At 47.9% G+C, this 21,645-nt stretch overlaps 1 protein-coding gene across 7 annotated transcripts in view; it reads left to right on the forward strand.

Moving 5' to 3' along the window:
• DLG3 (discs large MAGUK scaffold protein 3) overlaps positions 1 to 21,645 on the forward strand; it is a 117,255-nt gene that overhangs the window by 28,597 nt on the left and 67,013 nt on the right. Inside the window, exon 1 of one of the 7 annotated variants that reach the window (XM_079962706.1) lies at positions 4,021 to 4,894. The exons of 5 other annotated variants lie outside the window; for them this stretch is intronic. In XM_079962706.1, the coding sequence (XP_079818832.1) occupies positions 4,529 to 4,894 (366 nt within the window). In that variant the 5' untranslated portion in view covers positions 4,021 to 4,528. Of the gene's footprint in view, positions 1 to 4,020; positions 4,895 to 21,645 lie in introns of those variants that run through there. One more of the 7 variants, XM_079962708.1, reaches the window with a different exon arrangement.

Below are 21,645 nucleotides of genomic sequence, written 5' to 3' on the forward strand. Positions count from 1 at the left end.
ATGGTTTCTAGGGCCTGGGTGCCTTTAAGAACTGTTGGCTGCTGCAATTCCACTTCTCCTGCTGATTGGCTAGCAGGTGAGTGGGCAGGGAAGAGGAGGGAGCAGCCATTCAGAAATCTGCTGCATTACGTCCCTTATTTAAAGGAGAAAGAGCAGGGGGTGGCTGAAGGAACAGCCTAGCTCTCCATTGCTACTCTGCTCCCCTCCCATTCACTGTTGGCCTGGCTGCTTTCCCAAAGGTCTGTGTGACATTGCCACACCAGTTTTATCATCCCAGAGTACAGACAACAGATTGCTGGGGAATGTTCTGGGGCTGTAGGGCTGCTCTGGGACTGCCCGGGGGAAGGGCCAATTTTCCCTAAAATTCTGAGTGGTGGATTAGCACATCCTCCAGAGACACCCACTGTTAGAGGCAGACTGCCTCTCCGCACCAGCAGCTGGGAACCACAGGGAGGGAGAGTTGCTGTGCACTCAGATTCCTGCTTGTTAGCTTCCCACAGGCATCTAGATGGTTGACCACTGTGAGCACAGGGTGTTAGACTAGGTGCCCACCCCCTTAGTCTGATCCAGAAGGGCTTTTCTTTTCTTTTCTTACTTTCTCTTCTTAAGGCAGGTGGCACCTTAAAGCCTCAGCCCATCACATCGGAAGCCTCTGGCTGGCTAAGCCTGTGAGGTGTCTGTTGCATTATATGAACATTGAGGATTTGCAGTAGTATTTCGCTTTCCCTCTAAGTTGAAACCCAGAAAGTTTTACAGTATCGCTTTCTACTCAAAGCATCTCTCTTGCAGCCATGTGTGTCAGTTTTGGGATATAGCACAGGAAGGTAACAGGCAGAGGCATACTTAGGCTCCCTTGCACCCTTGGTGAGGTGCTATATCAGCCTCCTCCTCCCTTGTGCCTTTGACAAGGAAGGAGCTCTGCCAAGGCACCCAAAGGAGCTTGGGCATCTTGCCCGGCCACCCAGAGCAGTGGAAGAATGGCCTGAGGAGCATGCAGGTGGATGGGGGGGGGCTCCTAGCCACTATGAGCCACAGTGGAGAGGTATGATTTTTGCACATCTGCCGCAGGCCTGCACCCTTGGTGGGGGCCAACCTAGGCTACCCTTAGGTACATCTCTGGTAACAGACCCTTCTTTGCGGGTAAGATTGTGAGCTGAGACAACTCACCTCCTTTCTGTCCTCTTTTTCCAGGTTTCATTCTTTCCACCCTTTGTGATTTGGCCCCTGTTTCCAAGCACCTTAGGAATGTGATGTATTGCCCAACAATCCAGCAGGGAAGGTCAAGCAAACCCCGCCTCCTCCAACAGTATGGAAGCTGGTGGCTCTTTCCCTTGAAGCATGATATGGAAGCAGTAGCTTATGCACAAAAGGAAACTGCTACAGAAGAGGGAGGAAGTTAGCTCTGTGGTAGAGCATCTGTTTTGCATGCAAAAGGTCCCAGGTTCAGTTCCCAGCATCTCCAGGCAGGGAACTGATTCTGCTGATTGGGGCCCTGGGCTTGTGCCCCAGATTCCTGATCTGACACCACCAGTTCACCCCACCCCACCTCCACCCACCACCTTTTCCATATTCTAAATGTGGGTCTAGGTTGAGCTGGATCAGGCATAGGCAGACTCGGCCCTCCAGATGTTTTGGGACTACAACTCCCATCATTCCTGACCACTGGTCCTGTTAGCTAGGGATGATGAGAGTTGTATTCCCAAAACAATCTGGAGGGCCAAGTTTGCCTATGCCTGAGCTGGATGGAAGAGGCAGTTGGAATAAAAACCTTGGAGTTGGTCCTAGCTAATGTCTGAAAATGGTGCCTTTTCAAAGTCTTCATGGCTTAAGAGCACAGCTATTCTATCCAAAACCCAAACAGGTTTATGGCCAAGCACAGCTAACCTAGTGAGATGCAGTGTCGCCCAGTTTGCAAAGTAGAAACATCAATAAATCACACCTTAAATCAGGGGCTTACAGAACTTTAGCTTAGATGTTTGGGGCTTTTTAGTTTAAACAAAAGGCAAGTGAGAGGCAACATGATAGAAATGTGTAAAATTCTGCATGGCGTCGAGAAGGTGGAATAGAGAAAAGCATCTCCATCCCCATCGTTTAGCCCGGACACTGAGGCCCACCTTTGAGGGTTTTCTGGCGGTTCCCTCACCAGGCCCTGTCAAATGTCAAGGTGATAAATAACTGTGTAACCTTTAGAAGACATCTGAAGGCAGCCCTGTATTGGGAAGTTTTTAATGTTTGACATTGTGTGTGTGTGTGTGTGTGTGTGTGTGTGTGTGTGTGTGTGTTCTGTTGGAAGCTCCCCAGAGTGTCTGGGGCAACCCAATCAGGTGAACAGGGTATAAGGAATCTGTTGTTGTTTTTATTATTATTATTAGAACTTGGGGCTATCTAGTGAAGTAGAATGTTGGAAGTTTGAAGATAGACAAAAGGAAGTCCTTCTTCACTCAGTGCATAGTTAAACTATCTCTCCCACAGGAGGCAGTGATGGCCACCAATTTGGGTGGTTTTTATAAGAGGATGAGATAAACTGGTTCTACCTGCGCTCTCAGAGGCAGCAATGCTTCTGAATTCCAGTTGTTGCAGAGAATGTTGTTGCACTCAGGTCCTGCTTGTGTGCTTCCCATAGGCCTCTGTGAGCACAGGATGTTGGACTCGATGGGCCATTGGTCTGATCCAGCCATGGGTGTAGCCAGGATTTATTTTAGGGGGGCAAGCTTTATATGCTGGGTGGGCAAAACCAAGTTATCTGCTATGCAATTGTTCTGTTAGTTAAGTATTTATTTACTTAATTTAGGAGAGACAGCTGCCCCCCCTGGCTACGCCCATGGATCCAGCTGGCTCTTCTTACAGTCTTAAAAGTTAATCACACAGATCTCAGCTTTTGTGGGGCCAGCTTCCGACATTATGGAATGGTGATTTGCTTCTTTCCCACTCACATCTACTAAGCGAGAAGAGGATTGGAGAAGAAATGCAAGCAGGTGGGCAGAAAATGGGTGGTGTTTTTCTGGTAGGTGGGGGAAGAATATGCAGGGAGGTCTGTGCTGAGTGAAGAAATGCCACCTTTTTGACTACTAGCAGGCCTAGTTTTTTTTTGGGGGGGGCAGCTAAGCCCATAGATGCAACCTCTGGAGGGAACCGTGTTGCTAACCCTGGGCAAAAGGGTAGTTAAGGCTTGCAAGTCTGAATGGAGGAATGAACACTGTGTCCTGGCATAGGAGATCAGAATGCAATAGGGCAGGCCTAGGGATGTGGGAGGTGGGGGAGGGTGGAGTGCCCTCTCTTAGTCGCAGGACTAGTTCTCTGCACAGATTTGTTTGTTCCATTAAATATTCTGTATGTGACCACTGGATAGATCAGACCACTGGATAGATGTTAGAGCATGGTGCTGATAACATCAAGGACACAGGTTCGATCCTTGTATGGGACGGCTGCATATTCCTGCATTGCAGGGGGCTGTGCTAGAAATGATCCTCAGGTTCCCATCCAACGCTGTGATTCTATGTATCCCACCTTTCCTGCAAGGAGCCCAAGGCAAAGTAATAGTTCCCTTCCTCCATTTTGTCCCACAACAACCCTGGAAGGCAGGTCAGTCTGGTCCAGGTTCACCCAGCGAGCTGTCCCTGGGCTTCTGGTTTGACTGATCCCTACCTTGCATTGCAGTCCCGTAAACCCACTTGGAACCCGAGGTCCTAATATGCTTAAGAACCTAGCTTGGTGCAGGGGGTTAGAATTCCCTATGAAGACCTGAGAAGTCAGATTCCCTCCCCCGGAGCAGTGACGGCAGAGCTGGCTGGGTGGCCTTGAGGCAGTAGCCTTATCTCAGACTGACGTACCTCACAAGGCTGTAGTGAAGATAAAACGCGTGCGGGGGTTGGTTGGAGAAGCGAGAAATGTCAAGCTAAGGGAAACCTCGGCGGGCTGCCTCTGTGCCTTTAAGGACCCCCCCCCCCCATTAACATTCTCGGCGCTGCCGCGGTCCCGTGCTCTCATTGGCTACGGCGCGCAGAACGGGGAGGCTAGCGAGCCAGGGATGCGCTCGCCTCCTTCCTTTCCCGTCTAGGGACCGAACGCAGCATCAGCACCGTCCTCAGCATCCTCGCCATCCTACGGCCCGGGTGAAGCCGCCGCTGCCTCGCAGCAGCGCCTCCCTTGGCGCCTGACCTCGCCTGGGGAGGAACGGGGCTTGCTTTGCCTGGGCGACCGATCCACGCAGCAGCGGCAGACGACACGCAAGGGGAGGCTGCCGCTGCCGCTTCAGTAAAACCTCTCCTTTTTATTCCTCCGGCTTGGCAGGGGCTGAAGGGCTGGGCGATGCGGCGATGCCGCCGCGATGATGCGCTGACGACGCTGCGCCTTCGGAACTAACCGGGGTGTGCGCGCTCGCTGCTTGCCCTCCCCCCGCGCCGCGAGGAGGAAGAAGAGGCGGAGGGGAGACGGTGGTGGCGGTGGTGGGGGGGGGCTCTCCCCCCATCCTCCCCATTGTTTCTGGGTTGCTGCGCGTAGGCAGGCTCGGCTGGACGGCGACGCCAAGATGCACAAGCACCACCACTGCTGCCGGTGCCCGGAATGCTACGAGGTGACGAGGATGGCGGCTCTCCGGCGCATGGAGCCCCCCAGCTACGGCGAGTGGCAGCAGCAGGAGCAGCAGTACGCGGGCGGGTATGGGGGCTACGGCTCGCAGACCCTGCCCTCGCAGGCAGGGGGCGCCACCCCCACAGCCCGCGGCAAGGGCAAGCTCATCCCCACCTCCCGCTGCGACAACGCGCCCCCTGCGCCCCCGAAGCAGGGCCCGGCCAAGAGCTGCGGAGGAGGTGGAGGTGGGACCCCCAAGATGAACGGAGGCAGCCCCGGATGGTGGCCCGAGTGTACCTGCTCGAACCGCGACTGGTATGAACAGGTGGGTGACTCTTCGGAAGAGGAGAAAAAGGCAGGCAAGGCGCTAGTCCGGAGAATGGCATCCCTGCCAGGCGGAAGGTGGCTTTTCTTTTGGGCACATGGCTTACCCACGGCGCCAGGGTTTGTGCTACCCTTACTAGCGTGCCCGGGAGGGCACCCGCACACCCAATCAGCTGCGGGCACCTCTTTGCCCCAGTGCTCCATGTCTATCTCCTTCTTATATAACCCAGCTGAGGCTCTTGCCCTCTTTCCCATCTCCCGGCTCCTTCTCCAAGGACCTGGAAGACACCCCCTCCCTTATTTGCCTCCTGCACCGGCAGCCACCCCCACCCCGCGCACACCCCAGCCAGCTGAGAAAATGGATGGAGCCCGCATGCTTTGCGAGGCAATAAAATGGAGGCTGGGTTTGTCCACCACCTTTCCTGAGCCTGCCACGTTCTCCCGGCTGTCATCACCACCTCCCACTCGAGGTTGTCTGGCTTCTGCCAGGCTCTGAGCGGGGGTCAGAATGTGCCAGGGCGGGTGAGCAGGTGGGCCAGGCAGATGCACTCCGATGACCCATCCGCCCCCGCTGTATTCTTCATCCCAAACCCACGCATCCACCTTGGCAGCGGAGACCTTGCTTTGCCTAATCCCATTTCTCCATGTTTTCTCCTGGCGTTTGTACCCTCAATGTGCCCCATTGGCATAGGTCTAAGTGCCTGGAGGACCACACTGGGGGAATGTGGTGTGTGTGTGTGGGGGGGGTGCCTTCTGCCTCCCCCTCTCCCGTTTGGCTGTCAGATGGATTTCAGGAAGTGCAAGCATCCCTCCCAAGATGGCAGTGATAAGATGCGCGCGGGTGGGGTGGGTGGGATAGAGAGAGAATGAGAACAGCTCTTCTGCTGATATTGCTGTCCAACCGAGCAGTGCTGGTCAAAGAACGCTGCCAGGAAAGAAAGAAAGAAAGAAAGAAAGAAAGAAAGAAAGAAAGAAAGAAAGAAAGAAAGCCAGATCTGATTGCCTAAAGAAACGTGCCCCCCCCCCCAGCCATCCATCAGGCAGAGCGAGGGCTGGCCCTGGTCGTGCACGCTGCATGCACAGTACGCGACTCGAGGATGTGCGCTGCGCCTGAGCATGTGCTGGACCGGAGCAGGCAGAATTGCTCACTGGGGTGTAGTGCGTGTAGGCAGTGCGCTCTGCTAAGCTGCCTCAGACAAGGAAGGAACGAGCGCCAAGCATCTCTCTCCCTCTTTCTCCTCCTCTGCCGCGCCAGGCTGACAGTCAGTGGGGAGCAGAGCCCGGGGGCGGCTGCTGGTTGGTATTACCTGTAATTGCTTGCCAAGCATCAGAGAGAGAGAGAGAGAGAGAGAGAGAGAGAGAATGTGCGCGCGTGTTTGGGGAAGGGGTGTCGCTCCCTCTTAGGCAAAAAGGGAAGGTGGAGCTTTGCCCCTCACTGCCCCCTTTCTGCCACACGTGCTCAGAAGCGCGCGTGTGTGTATGTGCGGGCGCGCGCGCAGGCGTGCATGCGCGGGCAGAAGGCTATTTCCAGGCTATGATGATGGTGGTGATGATGATGATATGTGCTTGCCCTCCGCCTGCTGGGAGCCTCTGACACAGAGCCAGAACCTCCACAAGTTCCTTTCTGCCCCGCTCAAAAGTCAAGCGTATGCGATGCTACCAAACACCGCCGCCTCCTGCTCTGCAGCTATGCAGCCTTCCCACCCGCTCTCAGAAGGGGGGTGGGGGTGGACAACACCCCTCTGAGCACCGACTCCCCTCATCGACTCGGTTATCACCCAGGGCTCTCCTTTTCTGGCCTGTAGTTTGCAGCGGAGCAGCAGAGGCATGTGAGCGAAATCTCTCGCATATGCGAGCTCTAAAAGCGCAGCGTGGCGGTCCTGAGGCCTACCTCTCGGGCTCCTCCTGTGCCCCACTGGAGTTGATGTCAGCAAGCCTTATTCATCTATCAACCCTGTAATGTGGGGTCGGGCAGGGAAGAAGAGGTCTTTCATCTTCTGCAGTGTTACTTTTAAACATGCCCTCCCTTCTCTATCCATAGGAATATTCCCTCCCTCCCTTATCCTTAGGGAAATTCTGCAGTCGGGCATGCCAGGTTCTGCAAGCAGAATTAAGTTACGTAAAAAGCTGCCTTATGCGGAGTTAGACCATTAGTTCATCCAGTTCAGGATTGTCTACTCTGACTGGCAGTGACTCTCCAAGGTTTCAGGCTGGGGACATAAGAAGCACTACCTGGAGACTGAGGATTGAAACTGGGGGAGGGGGGCATTCTGCATGCAGAGCAGATGCTCTACCACTGAGCTATTTACAGAAGTGATTCCAATGGGAAGAGAGCATGGCCTTATCACAGAGCTGTCGCCACTGCACTTTCAGCCCCATTCAGCTCTGTGGGAGGAGGGGGGCAGGTTGCTGCTGCTAGGGAGTGGACAGGCACTTTGCCACTGTTGGCAAGCCAACCTGGAGGGGGGCACAGGTGATGTGACAGAAAGGGGAAGCAGATCCAAAAGAAAGCTCCTTGTGTCTGCGCATCTATGTTTGTCCTGGAATGTATGCGAGTCCAAGGCATTTGTAATGGCTTAATTAGGTATCTGTGCTTGATATCAATTAGCTCGCCCCCCCCCCATTAATGTGTGTGCATAGGTTTGTGCATGGGGTCCTAAATATGGGGCAACCAGAGAAGGTTGGCAGTGAATGACAACTGTTAGGATCCCTGCCTGCTGCTTGGATCCCAGGAGGTGGGGTGGGGTGGGGTGTCAGAGCACCAGGTGGAGATGGAACTGCTTTTGCCTCCCACCTCCTCCAATGTGGGTCTCTTTCTGAAATGCTGCTTTCAGCCAGAAGATGTTGGCCCAGAAGTTCTGACATTTTTACCCACCTAAGGAGACAACTCAAATATGTTCATGATGCTACAGTATATTGTACCTCCATCCTCAGAAGAAGTATACCTTATGAATACCATTTTCCTGGGGAGCAACAGCAGTAGAAAGCTATTGCCCTACTTGTGGGCTTCCCACCCTTAAGCACTCAATAGGGACAAGTCCCTCTTGCTCAGCCCTTTAACACCTAAGGTGCATATTTTTAGAATCCCATCTTATTCTTGTGATTGTTCTGAATGATTTTTAATGTTGCATTTTAAATCGTCACCCATCTCGGTTAGCTCAGTTGGTTAGATCGTGGTGCTGATAACTCCAAGGTCACAGGTTTGAGCCCCGTATGGGTGCATATTCCTGCATTGCAGTGGATTGGACTAGATGATCCATGGGGCCCCTTCCAACTCTATGATTCACACAATTTATTCTCGTGATTTCAATTTGTTTTGAATGGTTTTCAATGTTGCATTTTAAATTGTTGTGACCCGCCCTGGGAATTTGGTGTGAAGGGTGGGTAAATAATGGTGATGGTGGTGATGACGATGGCAGCTTTGTCTACAATGATTGACACCAGTTCTACCTGGAGGTTGAACCTGGGACCTTCTGCATGCAAAGCAGGTGTTCTGTCACTGAGCTAGGACTCTTCCCCTGAAAAACAAAGCAAGATTCCACTCTGCATGTGTCTGAAAAAAAGGGTTGATTTAAACAGGGGCATAGGAAGCTGCTACTGAGCCAGACCCTTGATCCATCTAGCTCCATATTGTCTACACGGACTGGCAGTGGCTCTCCAGGGTTTCAGGCAAGGGTTTCCTTTCAGCCCTACCTGGAAATGCCAGGGATTGAAACTGGGGCCTTCTGCATGAAAAGCAGGTGCTCAGACACTATGTTGGTCTGGATTGGTCTAATCTAGTGGGGCTCTTCTTATGGTGGAAGTTAGACTATGCCTGCACTAATTGTAACACACACTGATTTTTTTCTACCGTGGATGAAATAGTCTCATGTCCTTGTATCAAAACCAGGCAGCCAAAATGTGAAAAAGCTGAATTGGCTAGTAGCTGATCCTTAAGACTCTGGAGGGGGCAGACCTTGACCTCGACTTGTGGACATGGAGCACAGGACACTGCCTTAAACTGAATCAAGCCATACCTAGCCCAGTGTTTTCTACACTGACTGGCAGCAACTCTCCAGGGTTTCAGACAGGCAAGATTTCCAGAAGGGACACCAGGAGCCTTGAAGATGCCCATCAACAACTAGCATCTAAACAGGAGACCTGGTTGCTGCTCCTCCCATTGTGACAAGGCACATTTATTTATTTTGGGGTTTTTAATGAATTTGCATCTATGTATAGAGGAGGAACATAGGAAGCTGTCCTATACAGACCCAGACTGTCAGCCCAGCCAGCTCAGCATTGTCTATGCTAGACTGGCAGCAGCCCTCCAAAGTTTCAAGGAAGGGATATTCCCAGCTCTGACTGGAAAGGCTGGGGATTGAACCTGGGGCCTTCTGCATACCAAGCAGGTGCTCTGCTGCTGAGCTATGGCCCAGTGCATCTGAGAGGAACATAGGGAAGCCACCTTGTGCTGTCAGACATTTGGTCCTCCTAGACCAGCTATTGTCTATGCTTGATTGGCAGTGGCTCTCCGGTTTTTTTTTGGGGGGGGGGGGGACACGGACATCCCAGCCCAACCTGGGGATGCCAGGGAATTAACTTGGGATTTTCTGCATGCAAAGCAACTGCTCTGCCACTGAGCTGCAGCCCTCCGTGTGTGTGTGTGTGTGTGTGTAGGCAATATCTAGGTTATAAAGTTTGATTTCCCAGGAGTGGGTGGGTGGCGTAGAGAAGAGCTCCCCCCCCCCATTCTTCTGGTTCCAGTTGTTTAGCTGATGCTCCAGCTGCGAAGTTCTTCAGGGGCAAGAAAGCGAAGAGGAGCCTTGGGTTGGGGGTGTCTCAGGGCATCTGAAAGCGACCGGCCTCTGAGGTTGCCTGAGGCAAAAGGAGTGGGTGGCGAAGTTAGGAATGTGACTTCAAAAAAGAAAAGAAATTTGGGGCGGGTGGAGGCGGCATTGGGGGACAGGAGAGGTGGCAAGGGGGTTCCTGGGGTATTAGAGACGGATGCGCCAGTGGGGGGGGGGGCAGCCATGGGCAGCCAAGGGCGGCAGGGCTCATTTCCATAGGAAGGTAACTGTGGGGAGGTGGGCGGGGTGGGAGAATGTGAAATTATGGGGACGGAGAAGCGCTGGAGGTGGGGAGGTTGGCAGGGGGAGGTTGCTATGGCTACTCCTGTTCTATTCGGGAGAGGAATTGAGTTTCATCCTGGCTCTGGGAGGCGGAGGCGGAGGAGGGAAGGGAGTTCTCAGAGGAGGATGTGGGAAGGAGGGAGCGCGGGGCGGGAAGGCGAATGGAGAAAGCAGCAGAGCCTGGAGGTGGCGAGAGGTGGTGGGAGGAAGCCCGAGTTTTCCGGCTGGCGTGAGCGAAAGCCACGCGTTGGGCAGGGAGCGGTGCGGGACGCCAGGCTGCTTTGGCGGCGGCACGGCGCGGGGGCAGGGGGAAGGGGGCGGAGCAAGAAGCCCCGCAGCAGCCTGGGCGGAGTGGGAGCGAGACCTCTTTCTCTGGTGCTGTCCAGCTTGCCTTGTGCCAGGCAGGGCGTCTGCCACGATGAGTTGGTTCTGGCAGTCACCGTGACGGAGGGTGGAAAAGCCCCCACAGCCTCTCCCGGCAAGCTATTTTTAGCGATGGTGGTTCGTTGAGCAGTGACAAAGGAATGTCGGCCCTGGGCCGCCCCTCCTCGCAGGCTTTTAAGCGCCCGCGTTGTGTCATCTTCGAACTCCTGATCGTGCCCCGGCCACGGGCCCCTTGCTGTCTAGGTCGTCTGCTTTGCTCCCCATAAGAGGCAGCGGTGGTCACCAGCTTGGATGACTTTTGGAGAAGGGGAGAGGATGGCCACCAACCTGGGCTTCTGTGTTCTCCTTTCAGGGTTGGAGGCAGAAAATGCTTCTGAATACCAGTTGCTGGAAACCCCAAAAGAGGAGAGCGCTCTTGCTGTCAGGCCCTGTTTGCAGGCTTCTTCTCCCTGGCATCAGAGGTGTATTGGCAAGCTATGGGGCACTTCCTACCTGTAGGGTGCCACTGCACAGTTACTTGTGCTAAGTCGGCAGGGCATAAGAGGAGTATTTGGGGGGGGGTGCAAGTGCTTCTTGCAGCCTTTGCACCCCCTGCTTCAACCATTCTCTTCTCTACCTGAGACAGAGATGGCAAACGTCTGTAGCTCTCCACATGTTCCTGGAGATGAACTACCATAAGTCCCATAAGCAAGAACGGCCAAGGGTCAGGAAGGAAAGTGGAAATCCAGCAGTTTCTGGAGAGATACAGGTTTCCTAGCCAGGCTAAGACAGTCCCCACCTGCCTAACAGCAGCAGGTGTGGCTCTGTAGCTCCACCTCTTCACTCCATGACACACCTGCTGTTCCATTTCTGTGATCACATAAAATATAACTTGCCCAGATTCTTACATGGAGGGATGCCACTACACCCCTCCCCTGAATCCTCACTTTAGCCCATTCCAGCCTTAGCTGTGGAAATTGACCAAGGCCAGCCCAGTCATCACCATCATCTTCTTCATGAACTTCAATAATAATGTCTGCCCTTGTTTTGTGGAATAGTAGAGTGCTCTTGTGCTCAGGTCCAGCTTGTGGGCTCCCCACAGACATCTGGTTGGCCACTGAAAGATGATGCTAAACCAGGGGTCAGCAATTTTTTTTCTGTCATGGGCCTGTCCACTGTCCCTCAGACCATGTGGTGGACAGGGGTGGGGGGATGAACGAATTCCTATGCCCCACAAATAACCCAGAGATGCATTTTAAATAAAAACTCACATTCCACTCATGTAAAAACACGCTGATTCCCGGACCGTCTGTGGGCCAGATTGAGAAGGCTATTGGGCCACATCCGGCCCCTGGGCCTTAGTTTGGCTACCCCTGTGCTAGATTAAAAACAACTACTAAACTAATCCAGCAGGCTCTTATCTTTTAAACAGGAAACAACCAAAGATGTATTTGTTTCAGTGGGATTTCCCATCTGGATGAATGGGTCTCTGCCATGCGTGTCTGTTTTGTTTCCGTCTTGTTTTGCTTTTAAAGGTATCTGTCGGTTTTGAACTCATAAAATCATTAATCGCTTTCTACACAACCGTCTTAAGATGTACAGTAAATGTAGCAAACAGAGAGAGTTTAAAACACTAAAAAAGCAGATGCTGTTCATATTGTTATTTCATTCATGAATCACTTCCCATGAGAGATCTCATAGTGATTTGCGGTATAATAACATAGATAAAACAGTCATCGATAAAAACAGTTAAAGCAATTACTTGCATAATAGCAATTTTTAAAAGAATTTAAAACAACAACAGGACATACAGACGTAAAATCAATTTGAACTCAAAGCAGATGCTGGCAACTAGGATAAAGATTTTTGAAGGCTTGTTGAAAGAGAGGCATCTTTAGCCAAAAAGACAAAAGAGATGGTGGCGCCTGTCTAACATGCAGCAGCAGGGAGTTCCAAAAGGTATGTGTCACCACCCTAAAAACTTGATTCTGACACTGTGCAAAATTGATTTCCTTTTAAAAAAAATATTTTTTATTAAATTTTCAGATTGTAACAACAAATTTTCCACAAATCTTAATTGAACAATTTATATATCCATATTTCTCCCCTCCCCCCTCTTTGGCTTCCCCCGTATTTCCGTATTGATTTATTAAACAAATTCTATACCCTGCTGGTTTTACCTCTTATACAGTTGTGAAAGTTTAGTCAAAACCTCCCAATAAGTCCAAATCTTTATACTGTCTTTTTACATAGTTTATAAATGGTTCCGACTCCTTTTAGAAATCGATGTTGTCTCTCTTATGTATCCCCTCTGTCAGCTTAGCCAATTCCTTATAGTCCATAAGCTTGGCTTGCCATTCTTCCTTTGTTGGCATTTTCTCTGGTTTCCATACTTGTGCTAGTAAAATTCTTGCTGCTGTTGTCTTATATCATGATCTAAAATTCCGAGCAGGAAAGATTCTGGTTTTTGAACAAAGGTTTTTTTAAACATTTTTTTCTAATTCATTATATATCATTTCCCAATATTCTTTAACCTTCTTGCATTCCCACCATACATGAAAAAAGTACTATCTTTGATGGAAGTGGGGAATGATTTTTATAACGGTATAAAGGCAATTTACTCAGAGCAAAGAGCGAAATTGATCGTAAATAATGTACTTACAGAAGAAGTGAAGATAAAGAAAGGTACAAGACAGGGATGTCCTCTCTCGCCACTGTTATTTATAACGGTTCTGGAGGTCCTTTTGAGTTCAATTAGACGAAATGAATTAATAAAAGGGGTGACAGTAGGTCAAAATGAATATAAAGTTAAAGCCTTTGGCGATGACCTGGTAATAATGATAGAAGACCCTGTAAATAGTTTAAATGAGGTCTTAAAGGAGATTGACCAATTCGGTAAGGTGGCCGGGTTTATATTAAATAAGAGGAAAACCAAAGTAATGGTTAAGAGTATGGATCAGAGTTTAATAGAAGAAATGCAAAGAGAAACAGAGATTGAGGTGGCTAAGAAGGTAAAATATTTGGGAATATGGTTAACCCCCCAAAATATTGACTTATTTCAAAATAACTACATACCGATGTGGAATGGAATTAAAAAAGATTTTGAAGTTTGGGGCAGGATGAAACTTTCCTTCTGGGGTAGAATTTCAACGATCAAAATGAGTGTGCTTCCAAATATGTTATTTTTGTTTCAAATGATTCCTATAATTAAGGGGACAAAGACCTTCAGAGAGTGGCAAAGAATGATTTCAAGATATATCTGGCAGGGCAAAAAGCCAAGAATACAATTTAAGTTACTAACAGATGCGAAGGAAAGAGGTGGTTTTGCCCTGCCAGACCTGAAACTATATTATGAAGCGTCTTGTCTCTGTTGGCTAAGGGATTGGATAAAATTAAAAAACAATAAGTTGTTAGATCTTGAAGGTTTCGATAACAGATTTGGATGGCATGCCTATTTATGGCTGGAGAAGAAGAAAAGTCACAAAGGTTTTGAGAATCATATTTTCAGGAGCTCTTTAATAGAAATATGGGACAGGTATAAAAACATATTGGAGCCTAAAGTCCCACACTGGTTGTCCCCATTAGAGGTTATGAGCGTAAAGAAAATAAATATGAGAGGGAACTGGATTACTTATGGAGACTTGGTAATTAAAGAGGGGGAGAAATGGAAAATGAAGCCATATGAACAAGTTAAAGATTATGTATATGATTGGTTGCATTATCTGCAGATAAATGAAATGTTTAAAAAGGATTTCAAAGGGAGGGGATATATAGAAAAAGAGTCGAAATTTCAAACAGAGATAATAAATAACGATTTTAAGACAATGTCAAAAATGTATAAAATGTTACCGGAATGGCAAACAAAGGACGAAGAGATTAAGTCGGTTATGATACATTGGGCCAAAGATTTTGGTTATAATATACAATTGGCGGATTGGGAAAAAGTATGGAATGAAAATATGAAATTTACTGCATGTACGGCGTTAAAGGAAAATATTATGAAAATGGTATATAGATGGTACATCACACCGGTTAAGTTAGCAAAAATGTTTAAAACATGTAATAAGTGCTGGAAATGTAAAGAAAAAGAAGGATCATTCTTTCATATGTGGTGGGAATGTAAGAAGGTAAAGGGTTTCTGGGAAATGATATATAACGAGTTGAAAAAGATGTTTAAAAAACATTTGTAAAGAAACCAGAAGCCTTTTTGTTAGGAATAACAGGAAGAGAGATTAATAGAAGTGATTACAAACTTTTTCAATATGCAGTAACTGCGGCAAGAATTTTAATGGCCCAAAAATGGAAACAAGAGGAACTACCGACTCTGGAAGAGTGGAGAATGAAACTTATGGACTATGCAGAATTGGATAAAATGATTGGGAAAATTAGATACCAAAAGGATCACAAGTTCATCGAGGACTGGGGAAAGTTTACGAATTATCTGAAAAACATATGTGATGTACAGACAACGCTAGTCAGTTTTAAAGAGGCTTTGTGATGTCAAAGGGTATTGTTAAAAGAAAGAAAGATGAAAGGACATTATTAACTGGCAATATATTATAACGGAAATGCGTAACAAATATAAAATATGGATGATTGATGGAGGAGCTGGTGGAAATCCAAAAATTGGAAATTTGAGAACATGGTGTTGACTAATTTGTAAAAGAAAATTTAATAAAAAATTAATTAAAAAAAAAGTAAAAAAAAGTACCATGTTTCTTTTTGCATCTCCAACATATCTTAGATCCTGTTTTGTACATTTTTTCGGTGTGATATACCATCTATATATCATTTTCAAATAATTTTCTCTTAATAATATACAATATGTAAACTTTAAATTTGTTTTCCATAATCTTTCCCGTTCCTCCAACTGTGTATTATGCCCAACATCCTGAGCTCATTTTATTTGTGCCAATTTTACCATCTCATCTAAAGTCTCTCCATATAGCAAAATATTATATGCTTTCTTCAATAACTTTTTGTTTCCCTCCACAATTTCCTTTTGGAAGTTTGAAATAGTATAACTAAACCCTCTTTTGTTATCTTCTTAAAACTGCTCATTAATTTGTCTGTGATGCAACCAACTTTGTAAAGTATCTTTCAAGTTTTCATAACTTTTTAATTTCAAACCTTTCTCTTCTTCTTCTAACAAATCATCTACGTGTTGGCCATATCTTACTCGGACGAAGCCCCAGGCGTTGCCATTTCCTCCGTAAAGCAGACTGGAAGCCTCCAAAATTGATTTCCTAATGGGATGCTATCTTCCGGCTGCCCTCTCCTGAAAGAGCCATTAGGCAACTGCCTCAAGCAGCAGATGTTGGGGAGGTGGCACAAGGTGTTTGGGGACAGAGCTGTTTGTGCCATATTGGCCTTCCCTAGACCCCCTCCCCAAAGCTTACACGCTGCTTTCAGGTACAGTGCAGGATGCTGCCCCATCATCACCATTGCTGAACAAAGGCTCAACTGCAAGCATCCTGTATGTGGAATGAGACAGGGTGCTGTAGTTATCACACACACACACACACACACACACACACACACACACACTGATTTTAAGGTTAGCATTGATAGAATAATAAAAGAAAACCAAAAACTAATTAACCAAACGTAATTAAAAAATAAATAAATGGTGAGGAGCAGAAGGGGATAGAACAGGTCAGAACAATACATTTTGTATGGAATTAAACTGAGCCTAATTAATTATAAGGAGACACTTATTATGCCAGAATTGGATAAAGAGGGTCCAGGACTTCTTCTTTTCCAGCTGGAACTCACTGGAGCTCAGCTCCAGCACCTCTCGGGTAGGCGGCATTGCCATTCTAAGAGAACAAGGGAAAAGATCATGGTGAGCTCCGGCATCTGTTTTTCTAGAAAATAGCACTGACAGGGTCTATTATTTCAGTAAAGCTATTGTACATAGTTTTGTTGTTTTATGTCTGCTTTATCCCACACTCGAAGGATTTTCGCTTTTCTAGAACTGGTCGAGATATATATATATATATATATCTCAGATGTCAATAAAGTCTCTGTCAGTTGAAGATCGGCTTTTATTACTTCAGGCCAGAGCATTCCAACATTAATTGTTTCAGAACCCTTGGGCAGGACTGTATCTTGCCTTTTGCTTCAGACGGCAAAACGTCTTGGGCCATCTCTTGATCCAATGCTCTAGAAACAGACACACCTTGGAATGAGGCAAGTCCCTTCCATGGACTGTCAAAAACCCGCTGGCAGTGTTGCTATGGCTCATATCACCCAGGTTCCTCTTCCTCTCCGTTGGCCATAGGCGCCCCATCCTTGGAGAGCATCTTGCAGGAGGTAGTGATGGCCAGCAGTTTGGGTAGCTTTAAAAGAGAATTAGACAAATTCATGCAGGAGGAGGAGGAGGCTATCACAGGTTAGCAATTCTGGGCTGCATCAATAGGAGTATTGCATCTAGATCAAGGGAAGTAATAGTGCCACTGTATTCTGCTCTGGTCAGACCTCACCTGGAGTACTGTGTCCAGTTCTGGGCACCACAGTTCAAGAAGGACACTGACAAACTAGAACGTGTCCAGAGGAAGGCAACCAAAATGGTCAAAGGCCTGGAAACGATGCCTTATGAGGAACGGCTAAGGGAGCTGGGCATGTTTAGCCTGGAGAAGAGGAGGTTAAGGGGTGATATGATAGCCATGTTCAAATATATAAAAGGATGTCACATAGAGGAGGGAGAAAGGTTGTTTTCTGCTGCTCCAGAGAAGCGGACACGGAGCAATGGTTCCAAACTACAAGAAAGAAGATTCCACCTAAACATTAGGAAGAACTTCCTGACAGTAAGAGCTGTTTGACAGTGGAATTTGCTGCCAAGGAGTGTGGTGGAGTCTCCTTCTTTGGAGGTCTTTAAGCAGAGGCTTGACAACCATATGTCAGGAGTGCTCTGATGGTGTTTCCTGCTTGGCAGGGGGTTGGACTCGATGGCCCTTGTGGTCTCTTCCAACTCTAGGATTCTATGATTCTATGAATCTAGGTACTAAACACAATGGCTATTTCTGCCACCACTGTCAGAGGCAGTATGCCTGTGAACACCAGTTGCTAGGAATCACATCTGGGAAGAACTTTGCTGCACTCCAGTCCTGCTTGTGAGCTTCCCATTGGCACCTGCTGGACAGTGTTCATTTGGTCTGGCAGATCTCTTCTTACTGACAGCTCTTCAAAACCTCAAGAATCAGGCTTCAGAATACCTGGACAGGGTTGGGGCTTTGAAAAGATATGGGGTTTTTTTTTGTTTTTTTAAAAAATCACACTTGTGGTGTGTTCTAGAAAAGTTTATGTTGCAATTGTAATATTCACCAGATCCACAAGAGGCAGAGCAATAGCAAATTGTTGATTTTTAACAGCTGAGGGGGGACTTGAGGCTGTTATTTGAGTTGGTGTCATGGGTTGGTTGGATGCAGAGGAATAGTGGGAGGAACCAGCTGGGGAACAACAAAGGCAAGAAGGCTCAGAGCCCAGGGAGTGGCGTTGGGAAGACAATAAGTGGTAAGAGGAAGAAGACAGGGAAGATGAGGTGTTGGAAGCTGAAGAGGTAACAGGGTTTAGTGAGCAGGGAGAGTCTGTGCCAGAGAGAAGTCCAGAATCAGAGGCAGAAGTGGAGGCTGAAGAGGAGGGGGACCAAGAAGCAGAGATGAGTTAAGCTGGTGAAGAGACACAGGTGTCTCCCTCTCCTACGATGATGAGCTCCATCTTGTTTTCCAGAACCAGAAGAGACAGGAAAAGAGTGGCGGGAGAGGTTGGCTTCACGCACACAGGTGCCATTTCTGATTGCTTAGGGAAAGCCCTGAAGAGGAGAGGATTTAGACAGCTGGAAAGGATTTAGGAAGCAGGGACTTTCAGTCTCAGCAACTGATTTTCCTAGAGGAAGATCACCAGGAATGGGCTGCTCTGCTCATTAACTAAGTCTGTGGAGATCATGTTTTTGCTAATAAAGAGCTATCTCCATCTTTGTACTGTGTGATTACTGACCAGCACCCTCTTGTGACAGTTGGTAACCTAAGGGAAGTTGATCATGTCAGGGGCAGGACTGAACCCAGATCTTCAATTTCCAAAACTATCTCCATCCACAGACCTCACTATACAAGTACCACACAAGGTTTGTTCTGCACTAGCAAAGATTGATCCTTCTCTCTGGAACTCCCTGCCTGTTGATATTAGGCAGGTACCTTTACCATGTGTTTCTCAGTGCAAACTCATTAGTTAACTCAGCCTTTGCCAATCTGTTGCCCTCTGATCTTTTTGGCTGCAGCTCCCATAGCCCACAACAAGTGCTGTCTTGATGAAGTCTGATAAATAATGTATTTGTGTAGGTTGTTCTGCAATCTTTGCTACAATTCCTGGTCAATAGTCCTGTTTTTCTGGGTAAAATGCTTTTCGCTGAGAGTGTCTGCCATTATAGCTACTTCTTTATAATCGATGGTTGTTTCGATGTTGGAATTTTGAACTAGGTAAATGTTTCTGAACCCTAAATAGGCATTGGTCACAGGCAGAGTGTTCCTTGACCTTCCTTCCTGTGTTTGCTTTCCCAGAAACATGCCTTGGTCTCCAGGTGGCACAATTAGGCACTTTGGCGTGGGTGAGAGCAGTAAATGGAGCATTCTAGGAAAGCCCGAGAGACCAGCTGGTTATTTGACATATCCCTTTGGAGTTGACCCTGGCTTTCTCTTTTATTTTTCTGCTGAGGCTCTGTAGTTCTTTTTCCTCCATGCATGGTTTTTGAAAGCTGCCATAGAGCACAGCATAATACATTTTTATTCCTTTTAGTGCTTTTGGAGGTCATGTGTTCCCAGCACAATTTCCTTTCTCAGAATCTTCTTCGGTATCTCTATATACTGGTAAAAACACAGTGCCCTCCACCCTCAGCACCCTAACCAGCAATTAGTCTGCCGTGCGTCTTCTTGAATCTTGCTTGCGCTAATGCCCATTTATTTTTCATTTTCATGTTTATCCCACTCTTCTTCCAACAAACTCAGGACTGTATGTACTGGGGTGTGGGGCCAACTCTCCCATCATTGCCCAGCCAGCATGGCCACTGGTCAAGAATTATGGGAGTTTTAGGCAGCAAACACACCATGCATTTAAAGCGTGCAGCTACCCACCCACCCTGGAAAACTGTAATTTGTTAAGGGTTATGGGAATTGTAGCTCTGTGAAGGGTAAACTACAGTTCCCAGTAGTCTTTGTGAAAATGTGTGTTAAATGTATCATGTGTATACATGTGGAGTCCAGCAATATATGGAGGGCAATTGGCTCTCCACCTGTGGTATATATGGTTTCTCCTCTGCCCCCATTTTATTCTTACAACAACCCTGTTAGGTAGGCTAATCTGAGAGTGTGTGACTGGCCCAAGATCATGCAGTAGCTTTGTGGCTGAGTGGGAGTTCGAACCTGAGTCTCTCTGATGACAAATTTTAGTTGTTTGGTTTGGCATTTGTACTCCACCCGTCTGTAAAATACCCAAGGCGGCATACAACCCTGAGCAAAATGACACACCACAGTGGCTTCCCGTTCATGACTCACTTCATGAGGTTTGCTTTTAAATGCTATCAGTAGGGCTGTATTTCTACTTATGAAATCATCACATGCTTCTCAGGCATGGTAAGAATCTTCCTCGGTTAATTGTATCCTCTGTGGGTATTCCCGCCCCCCAACATGTAAATCTCCACCCATAATGAATTTCACTGTATTACAGGAGTGGGGAACCTGTGGTCCTCCAGTCGTTGGACTACAACTCCCATCACCCCTGACCATTGGCTGTGAGGGCTGGGGGCTGATGGGAGTTTGGAGTCCAGCAACATCTGGAGCTCACCAGGTGCTCTATCTTTGCTGTACCATTTTGTACACTTGGCAGCCTTCTCAGGGAGCTGTATGATGCCTAGCTGGGATGGTTTAGTTGGTCGAACATGAGGCTCTTAATCTCAGGGTTGTGGGTTTGAGCCCCACATTGGGCAAAAGATTCCTGCACTGCAATACCCTCCAATATTTTTCTATTGAAAATAAGGACGTCCTATTCCATAACAACAATAACAATAATATTTATACCCCACCCATCTCACTGGGTTGTCCCAGCCACTCTGGGCAGCTTCCAACATATTTAAAAACATAAGAAAACATTAAACATTAAACATTAAACATTAAAAAACTTCCTTATACAGGGCTGCTTTCAGATGGCTTGGGGGTCCGATAACTCCATACCCTCCAACATCTCTCCTTAGGGACGTCCTAAGGAAAAGCGGGACATTCTGGGATCAAATCAGAAACTGGGCCGGCTTCTGTAGATCCAGGACTGTCCCTGGAAAATAGGGACACTTGGAGGGTCTGCATTGCAGGGGGTTGGACTAGATGATCCTTATGGTCCCTTCCAACTCTACAATTCTATGATTCTATTATACGTGCTACATCAGGGGTGGGGGGACATTTTTCATCCCGAGGGCTGCATTTCCTCCTTGGCAATCTTCTGAGGGCCATTTGTCTGTAGTAGGGAGGGAGGAATCAAAAGTGGGAGGAGCAATGAATACTTATTTCACCTTTGCGCATTAGTCTTGCATCTCAAAGCAATATCAGAGATGGAGGCCACATTCTTGCCAATAGAAAATGCTCTGGGTGCAAACCAGGACCTGTGAAGGGTGTGGTCTGAGGAGAGTTCCAAGCATCCAATAAAGAGATATGAGGGGCCGCATTTTGCCCCTGGGTCTTAGGCACCTGCCCCCTATGCTGCTTTGCCTCAAGTGCCCCAGGCTGCGAAGGGTCATTCCAAAACCTTAATCCTATCCTTTCGTTTAGATAGTGTTCCCCACCCTGCCCCCAGCATTTTCCCAGGTTTAGTGTCATTTGCAGATCCATGTTTTCATGGCTCCATCCCCTTTTGTTAAAACTGGCCTTGATACAGACCCAGCCATCTTTTCCTATTACACTAAGGATATTCATGGCCACTTTCTAGCCTAATCCTGTCAATAGTAAACCCTACTGAATCCCAGAGAGATGTGCTTCCAAGTAAGCAAGCTTAGGATAGTAGAGCTGCTGCCTTTACTTTTCTCCACACACACACACACACAGAGAGAGAGAGAGAGAGAGAGAGAGAGAAGAAAACAGTGTGGAACCGTGACAGGATCTTAAAGAGCAGACTTGCTGGATCAGGCCAGGCGTCCATCTGTCCAGTGTCCTACAGCTCCCCAGCAGGGTAAGGAGGTGATGGCCTTCTTCTCTTCCTGGCTGCCAGCATTTGGCAGTCAGGGCTACAATTGCTTCTCAGC

This window comes from Podarcis cretensis (genome assembly GCF_951804945.1).
Source record: "Podarcis cretensis genome assembly, chromosome: Z".
NCBI lineage: Eukaryota > Metazoa > Chordata > Lepidosauria > Squamata > Lacertidae > Podarcis > Podarcis cretensis.